Raw genomic sequence first — 9,685 nt, forward strand, 5'->3', positions numbered from 1 at the left:
CCTACCACGTAAAACGTGTAGATATTTGAGGGGAAACGCAGAACTGGGAGATGCACTCAAGATTTGGGTGCCATCACAAATAATCATGCAGTTAACAAGTTATCACTGAGGGTGTGGAGATTAAATTATACTGAAAAATACATAAACATTCAGGTAAGAATTCTTCCAGAGTTTTGACACAGCCAAGAGTGTTTACCTTTAAAAACATGAGCCAAACCCATTAAATACAAGTCAAACAATCTTTTGCCATTTATTGAAAAAAACTTTGATTTAAATACAGTAAATATACCAATAGTAGCCAGCTACAAAGTATTACACACAAAATATTAAAAGTCAGAGTGCACAAGCTGCTACATCCCACCCATTTTCAGGTCCAGTCAGTCTGCATATGTGCCGCTTGAAGCCTTCTCCAAGCCTCCTCCCTGTGTTGTGGCAGGAAACAGTAGCCAACTGCAAACTCAGTTTCTTTAATTCGCCTCTGGAAGCGGCAACGGTCCCGTGCATACTGCTCCCACGGTCCTTTGCGAGCTGCTCGATAGGCATAGTCCCAAGCTATCATGTGGTGCACTTTGACTTCATCAGAGAAACGGACCTATAAATAACAGAAAGACTTTTAAGACATTTTCATTCCCCCCACTCTGCCCACAACTCACAGTACACATACTCCCAAACTTTTTAGGGACATCTGACAAAATCCTGCAATAATTTTTAAAAACCATCAAATGGTTTCAGTGTTTGCTGCTGTACTAAGATTATGCCCTGTATTCCAACAAAGGAAGAGCTTAACACAGTACCCACTACACAATAAAATTTTTTTTGCAAGTATTTTATGTACATGTACAACACCCCGAAGACAAAGTTTTTGTTCAAGCTCTCCCTGTGCTGTTATAGTGTATGGAAGATTTTAATGCAGCAGCAAACAGAAACAATGAAATTATGGTAGTCAAGTACAACATGCTAGACAGAACTTTTTTTTTTGCTTCTTCACACTGACAAGACTCCAGCGAAGTACAAATGTAGCTCAAAATAACCCCACCCCCATTCCACCACATGCACAATGTTCTGAAAAAAAAAATATTTATGATTGTGTACACACACACACACACACACACACACACACACACACACACACACACACACACACACAAAAGCTGAATTATTCTAATTCAAGTCACCATCAGAAGGTGCGCTTAAGGGTTGGGTGTACTCAGAGCTGTGCTCATCATGACATTGCAAAAAGTACTCTGCACAAGCTTACGAGAAAGCAAAAAATAGCTTATGTAACCTACTGGGTCTAATGCAACCTTATGCAATAGTTTACTCACAGCTAGAAATCTGAGCCCCATCTGTCAGCCTGTATCCCAGGTGACTGTTGCCAAGGAAATGTTATCACTTCCAGTCACAAGAGTTACTGAGTTACTGCCTTTGTTTTATTACTGTGCTTTGCATCACTGATCAATTTTAAAAGTTAGGACATGTAATCATGATGCCATCTACCTCGAGAGGTACAAGAAGTCACTTAAATGTACAAAGCTGCAGATACTACAAACAACCAATTAAATCCAAATTAGCAGCACTACTTGTAACCTCCCATTTACTCCAATTTCCTACAGAGTAAATGAATGTAGTTGACCATCAGGGAAGCAAATGGGACAGAGCTGCTTTTCTAATCCATACTGAAGTGTTTGAATGCTTTTGCTAGTAGCACTGCCTTTTCACAAAGTAACTAGCCAATACATTTCTAAATCATTCTCTCAATCTCCAAGCATTAAGCATTATAGCAGTGGCCTTTAAAAATGTATTACAAAAGGGCTAGAAAGAAGCTCTTCCATACTTTTTTCTGCTGCAGTTCATTATAATTATACTAGACCCTATATAATTGGTGATTTAAGCATAGGCTTAATGTCAAAAAAACTTCTGACCAAGGATCATAAATCTAGAACCTTAAATTCATTTTTGTTTAGTTTATAGTACTGTTTTATCTGTCAATATACAAGCATGTAACTTGTGCATTTTAACTACCAAAATTCTCTATTGCTATTTATTTTATCTATGGAGCTTTTCTCTCCAGGCTTCCGCTGAAAAAAGGCAATAGGTCAGCCGGGCATTAAAAAAATAAATAAATACACAAATATTTTTTCTATCCTAAGACTTTAAAACCAATGCGTGCATATATCCCTACAACCTTCCAACCAAGGAAACAAGCATTTCCTAAGTCACTAATATCCACAACATTTGAGAAAAAAGGAGTACCAACAAATATGGATGAAATACATTCCAGCATTTCCATCACCACCATTTCAAACGCTGTATTTTATGAAAACAAACACGTTTTGTTCTGACAAGGAATGTTTTGGTATTCCTAACCAAGAAGTACTGCTTTAGACATTTAAATGTGATGCAATTATTTTCATGCATTGAAGTGTATGTTTTCTACTAGTAGCATGATGCGGCTAGTGTACATTTTAAAGTCACATGGTCTCAGAGAGCAGAGAGAACGCAAGAGTGTTGCACTCGCACTCCTGAGGAAGGGCAACGCTTGGATCCATACAAGACAAAAGGCTTGCACAATCAAACACATACAGAGATAAATGCCATTATCATACCTTCTTAAAAACTTTGCTTCTTTGATCCTGTGACTTCTCAAGTTGTTTCTCTTTCTCCAGTGTCTCAAACTCAGATTCCTTGTCCACATCAAGTATTTCACATTTACTAGTGTCCCAGTCAACAAGCGTCTCAAAACTGTTTTTTGCTGTACTACATATAAACTCTCCCTTTTCCTCATATTTTGGAAAACTTCCTATGGGATTAGAAAAGCACATTGGATTATAGGGATCATTTAGGAAAAAGGAATTCCACAGCTGTTCACTTTCATCATCAATGTCCGTACTTTCAATGTCTGCTTCGTCCTCAGAGTCACTGGACCACTCACTGTCAGACCAGGCACCATCATCTTCGGATGTACACGGAAAGAAAATGTGCTCATCTCCAGTTTCATAACTGGTCTGCTGTCCATCAACAACGACACAATGGATATCTAACCACGCACCTGATGACAAATCTATGGTATCCAAATCTTTGTACCAATCAGACACATTGCCTTCAACTTGCACCTCCTCGTCTTGAGCACTGCAGGTCATGAGAACAGGGCCTGTGCATGAAGGGACGAGCTTAGCCAAATGTTCTTTATGATGACAACTAGTAGTTTCTGTCATACTTCCAGTCATGTTTCCTATAGGAGTGCCACTGAATGGCAAGGCCTTTAAACCAGCCATGAAACCACTGCTTCTCGACATGGCCCTGCCCTCTAGTAGCATAGCAGTTTTGAGGCCTGTATTACAGGCCTCTACAGAGGTTGACTGGATCAACTCCATAGTTATGCCTTTGATTTTTGATGAAAAACCTAGAGAGGAGTATGCGTACTCTGAAAACTTTTTCAGACTGCTGACCAATGAATTCCACCAGTACTTGCCTCTGGCTAGTCCAAAGGACAGAAGCTGTTGAAGCATCTTGGAATACGACCAGACGACAGTAACAGATCTGGCCAACACGGAACTGGAATTCTTCGGACTGCTGCACGAGTTGGTCATGCTTTCTTCATTGCTAGAAGCACACACCATTCTTGCTTTACAGTGTAGTGTGCAAGCACGCATGAGGCAGTTTGTTGGGAAGTCTTCCTCTGTGCACCCCATTTCTGTAAAGGCCAGAAAAAAAAAAAACAAGATTAAGTCAAAGGTAAAATTCAACAAGATGGCCAGCACTTAAACCTTTAAGATGAAGGCCAACTCATGTCCCCAACCAGAGTCAGACATACTAAACAACAAAACTACAAATGTGTCCACATGATGAAACAAACACTGAAGCATTCAATAGTCTGCCTCAATACATTACATAACACTAGTGGAGATGACCTCAAAGGAAAGGAAAAAAAAAGAAACAGAACCCAGAAATAGTCCTGTTATTCCATAAATTAAACTAAAAAGACTTCTCCCTCTTTATTAGGTTCATACATACTTGGTAATCTGCTGATCCACAAGGATCTTAACAAGTGTAGCCTTGCATTCCCATGGTAGTGTTTTAGTCCTTATATTTTCTGTACAAATAACCCAGAGATAGAACCCTATCCATGAGGGCCAAGGGTGCTAAACCTGGGTGAATTTGCCATTAATATATATATATATATATATATATAAAATTAACGAGAGCAAACAATACCAGAAAATGAATTAAAACTTTTAATAATTACACACCCGTTACAACAATGAAAAAGTGCAGGGTTTGACATGGCCTTGTATGTTAAGCAGAGATCAACTCTGATTAGATGATAATCCATAAGTGGAGTTTAAAAAAAAAAAAAAAAAAAAAAGACAGTCAGCATAGGGCATCTGCTTTAGGCCTGTGATTCTTTCAGCGAGGTATTTATGCGGCCTTTCCAGTTGTTGATGAGGTGTGCCACACAGAAGGATTTCCTGACTGTTGTGGTGACGTGGTTATCAAAGGTGAGACAACTGTCCACCAGTATCCCCAAGTCTCTTATCACACTTTCAGTGTTTAGTGTACTGCCACCTATGTGGTAATTCACAGGTACACTTTTTTCCCAAAGGGGATAACTATACATTTCTTGGCATTGAGCTTGAGCCCATGGCTCTGGCACCAAGCATCTATTTCTGCAAGGCCATTTTGCAGAATACCCACATCATTTGGGGATTCACTAATGGCTCCCAGTTTGCAGTCATCTGCAAACTTGTTAGCCAGAGGCTCTTAGTGTTGGCCTGTACTTCAGAGAAGTAGATGCCAAACAAGAGCAGACCCGGGACTGAACCCCGAGGTACTCCACTTATCTGGAGCTGGATTTGTAGTCTGCTATTTTTACTGTGTGGGTTCTGTCAGTAAGCCAGTTGGCAACCCTTCGAGTGACATAGGGATCAATACCCAGCTCAGTATGTTTATCTAGGACTCCAGAGTGGAGGATGGTGTTGAAGGCCTTGGCGAGGTCCACATAGGCTCTGTGGACTACCTTACCCTCATCCACAGCTCTGGATACTGATTCGAAGAAGTCAGTCAGGTTCAGGAGACAAGATCAGCCCTTCACGAACTCAAACTGGGTGGGGTCCAGTGTTTGAAGGTTGCCAATGTCTTTGTTTATAAGTTCCATGGCCTTGCAGATCAGGTTTGTCAGACTGATGGGACAGTAGTTCCCAGGATCCAAGGTGGCTCCCCCCTTGTGGAGTGGGATAACTGTAGCTGTGTGCCACTCAGTGGGTACGAAGCCCGAGGTGAGGCTATGATTCAACATGACACTTAGGTGACGTGCCAGTTCATTTTGTAGTTCATGTAGTACACAGCCAAGGATGTCATCTGGTCCCAAGGATGCTGTATTCTCAAGCTTTGGGGAGTACGGTTTTTACCTGTGTGGCAGTGATTACCAGAATTTGGCAATCTTTCAGTATTGAGATGGGCCCCTTTAGTGGGGTGAAGTTGGCATGGAATCGATCTGCCAGGAAACTGGCAATATCCTTGGGATCAGTATATTTAATGCCATTCTGTTGTAGCTCAGAGCAGATCTGAGCATTACCATTTAGTTTCTTGACATGGCTATACAATGCCTTGTGGTTGTCTTTGGAATATTTGGCAATTTTATTTTCGTAACTAGCTTTGGAAGATTTTATGAAGGATCTCAGCTTCTTACTGTGGCTGCTAAGGGAGTTTTTTTGCATCGTAAGATTTTCCTCTTTTCTGCAAAAGTTTCTTCCTTTTGTTGTAAAGCTTGTTTAGGGCATGGACCACCAGACTGCCTTCCTTTTTTTGGAGAGCGTCTTGGTTCTATTTGGGATGGCAATCGTGCCATGCACGTATGGATGTGCTCTTACAGTGCATTAGTGTAGGATTCAGCTGTCATTTTGGTTCCCATTTGCATGGGTGTCATGAAGTTGGTCACTTATGAAGTTGGCTTTGGAGATGTTTTTTTTTTTTTACGGAGGTTTCCTTACTAGGGAGTGGGGGAGCGATGTGGGTATCAGAGGTGATTAGCGTATGGTCAGACCTGACCAGTGACCATAGGCGTGGAGCATCAATTTCCCATGTTGATAATGACCAGGTCTAGGATTTTGGAGCCCCTGGTGGAACTATGGATTAGTTGACCCAGGGCGTTGGAATTTATGAATTTCAAGAACCGTTGGGCAAAGGTGTTGGTACACGAGTTGAGCCAGTTAATGGCAGGGTAGTTCCAAAGAAATGGGACCCCCTCATCTCAAAGCTGACGAGAATTCCCTCAAGTATGTCAGCAAACAGGAGCACTTAATAGCTCTGCCATTTGGCATACTTCAAATGTACCTCCACCATGAGGAATGCTCCTCAGTTAAAAAGGCATGCTCCTGGCAAGTTCCACACTGAAATGGCATGTGATGGAACACATTCAGGGTCTTTAAATGACAACCATGGCAACTAATTAACCACATTAAGTAAGCCAAAGAACTATTTACAACTGCGAAGTAACACATTTACCATCATGTGAAGTCCCTAGTTAAAGTTTTTAATAATATGTCCGCTGAACACTAGTTTGGCATAGTTACACTGAATGGGAGGGGCTGCAAAGCGGGAAAAAAATTTCTGCAGTAAAAGAAGTCTATGATAATTACCACCATTTTTTTTAACTGTAATTCACCACTCCTCCAAAAGTCATCAGTTTTAGCAGCCATTAAGATTAGGGGATAATCTTCGAATTAAGCTCAGGGACAGTTGAGAGGCACGATGACATCTTAGTCACAAGGTTGGAAGACACACCGTTGCCATAACACAGAGGTCACTAGTTTTGAATGGTGGATAGCCCGCCTAAACTTGTGTTGGGAAAGGCAGCAGAATAAATACAACTAACCCTTCATCATACATACACCATCGAATATTCCAGGAAGTTCGCATACAACAGGCAGGCTTTTTAACTTACACAACCTCTGGATTCATCTCACATAAACGAAATGTTTATCAAAAACAAAAGACATTCGTGGATGACAAAGGATATGTCCCACCGAATATATTTCTCTATACAAAATCATCATCCTGGCCAGTTTTTTTCTGTTAAATAGTACGGGTCACCCACATCTAGCAATACCCGTAATTTAGTCGGGATCACCAGACCATAAAGTTTAAGTAAATATTACTGGGTTTATTGATGCTCACACCGGACTACAGCCTAGGGCTTTAAAACGATCAGCTGCACAACATACAAGGTCTTTGCGGTGCTTAAGTTACCAGATGCCTATAATACACCCTAAAAACTCACCCACTGTCACTGTCGCACTCCGTCACCCACAAAGCAGACCGCAGCTTCGAGGTAAACTCACAAGTCTCCTCGTGGCCCAAGCTGTAGGAGAGTTGTCTTTAACCACGTTCCACTCTTTGTTGTCGTCCGTGAGGTAGAGATAATGAAATCGGCACCGCTGTCTTACCGCTGCAATACAATGAGGAAATCCATTGGCTAATAAGGTAAAAATAGTCATCGTAAAGCCTACTTGCTGTTGACAGAAAAATCCGTCCTCCGATTTTAACGCCATTAATCAGACATCGACGTAATTCACTATAAAATCTTATCTTGTTTTTGTGTAGAAATTGAATGAGTTCAGAGGGTCGCAGTTTCTCTTAAATACTGACGGAATACGTCATCCGTTGTTTACTCCCTGAAGGCTTGTATTGGGAGGGACTTTTCTAGTCAGATGATTTGTCAAAACCGAAGATGGAAATATGGAGGCGGGGCTTTCCGTAGACGCTGGTAGGTTGTACTTGGGTAGCGCTACGTGCTTTTCATCATGAGGTACACGGATGACGTTATTGTTTACAGATATTTTATTTAGGGAGTATTGCTAGAACTTCCATGAGTAATCTGGAAAGAATCAGTTTCCCACTAAATGAAGTGACTAGCGGTGTCAGCTTCAGTATCGAGAAGTCTACGTCAGCTGGGAAGCTGGACTCTGCTCTTCCAACGTGGGCTGTATTTCACGGGATTAGTAACTTGTGTTCCTTAGAGTTTCCGCCTGTTTAAATACAACCGATGTGGTCTGTTGAAGATTTTATCTTCTGGCGTAATTAAACTGTCTCCTGATACTCCGTGGCTAGTCGCACACGCATGTTCTTATATGGGCTGCCAATATACTAAAACAGTTCCTATCATAAATATCCAGGCTATTCTTGATAATGTCAAAGCTAGGGCTTGCTTTAATGTAATTTGGTAGTCTGTAGGATGCATCAGCTGCTCTCTCAGAGAACCAACTTCTCAGCAGTACATATCTTCGCAGAATGTCCAAATTTTTGCCGCATATTTTTAGCCTGTTTTTCAAAATTATTGGCAAGTCATTAAAGACTGAAGACAGAAAAGGCGAACATTTGAGTTCAGACTTCATACTCTTCAGAAATTTCATGCTAAAGCAAAACTTGTTATTCTGTCAACTTTCATTTGTAAGAACAATATTTAAAAACTGTCTCTTTTTTATTTTACGTTTGTTTACCGGGATGGTCCGACTGGACACATGTTCATAGGTTCATACTAGGCTATCTGCCCTAGGGCATTTATAAGCCTAGCCAGAGTTGTGTGGCTTTCACCACCCCTTAGGTTGAAGAATACTATACCCATTAGTTTGCCGTGCCTCTATCCAGCAGTGATACAGAGATGATCCCCGGGGTAAACCTACGATCTCCCATCCACTGGTCAAGATTCCTCTTGAACAGAGCCAGCGAGGTGCTCTGTCTCACATGGACCGGGATTCTGTTCCACAGCATAGGGAGTCTCTGGGTGATGAATCTGTCCCTCCAGCATGTCCTATTTATATCCGTGTTGAGGTTTAAGTCTCTTGCTCATGTGGCTCTGGTGGATTTAGATTTTTTGAGGTGGAGCATGTCCATTAATTCCGGGTTGGACATGGCCTTGTATGTCAGGCACAGATCACCTCTGAGCAGACGGTATGCGACTGAATAGAGCTGGAGTTTCTTCAGTCGGGCAGCATATGGCATATTTTTGAGCCCCTTTATCCTTTTGGTGAGGAACTTTTGGGGTCTTTCCAATTGCTGCAGGTGTCGGGTAAGATACATTCCGAATGGGGCATTGTACTCAATCATTGGTCTGATAAGTGAAGAGTACAGGGGAACAATGACCTCCCTTGATCTGGATGTGAATCCCTTCATAATCAGGTGGGCAATGTAGAAGGTCCTCCTAACCACTTTGGCAATGTGAGTGTCAAAAGAAAGGTTACTGTCAACTTGCGTCCCCAGGTCCCTGATAACCTCTTCTGTGCTTAATGGATTGCCACCTATGTGGTAACTTGGGGTTACCTTGTTTTTACCAAAGGGTATGACTATACATTTTTTGGTGTTTAGCTTAAGGCCATGGCTCTGGCACCAGTTATCCGTTTCTATGAGACCTGTCTGAAGGATATCTGTGTCTGATGGATTTACAACTATGGCGCCCAGTTTGCAGTCATCTGCAAACTTTGTCAGCCACAATCCTCCTATGTTTGCTTGCACTTCTGAAAAGTAGATGCCGAACAAGAGTGGGCCCAGGACTGAGCCCTGTGGGACACCGCTTGTAACTGGCTTGGAGTCTGACATGGCACCAGCAACTCTAACCCTGTGGGTTCTGTCCTTGAGCCAGTTTGCAACCCATCTTGTGACATATGGGTTTACATTTAAGCTGGTGAGC

At 41.7% G+C, this 9,685-nt stretch overlaps 1 protein-coding gene across 1 annotated transcript; it reads right to left on the reverse strand.

The window, feature by feature from the left end:
• Window positions 1-225: 225 nt before the first annotated feature.
• LOC122791766 lies at window positions 226-7,656 on the reverse strand. The gene is made up of 3 exons (XM_044059690.1): window positions 7,280-7,656; window positions 2,607-3,694; window positions 226-592 (listed from the first exon to the last, which is right to left on the reverse strand). The coding sequence occupies exons 2-3, from the start codon at window positions 3,690-3,692 to the stop codon at window positions 368-370; spliced, it is 1,311 nt and encodes a 436-aa protein (XP_043915625.1). The 5' UTR covers window positions 3,693-3,694; window positions 7,280-7,656; the 3' UTR covers window positions 226-367.
• Between the last annotated feature and the right edge of the window lie 2,029 nt (window positions 7,657-9,685).

Source organism: Protopterus annectens, chromosome 17.part0 (genome assembly GCF_019279795.1).
Source record: "Protopterus annectens isolate FY-2018-M chromosome 17.part0, PAN1.0, whole genome shotgun sequence".
NCBI lineage: Eukaryota > Metazoa > Chordata > Ceratodontiformes > Protopteridae > Protopterus > Protopterus annectens.

What these genes read in the sequence shown, in the direction of transcription:
- LOC122791766 (XM_044059690.1), bottom strand. Translation starts at nt 3,692, where the DNA reads ATGGGGTGCACAGAGGAAGACTTCCCAACAAACTGCCTCATGCGTGCT. An exon ending in GAAGCAAAGTTTTTAAGAAG is followed by an intron (nt 593 to 2,606) that starts GTATGATAATGG and finishes TGTTATTTATAG; the next exon opens with GTCCGTTTCTCTGATGAAGT.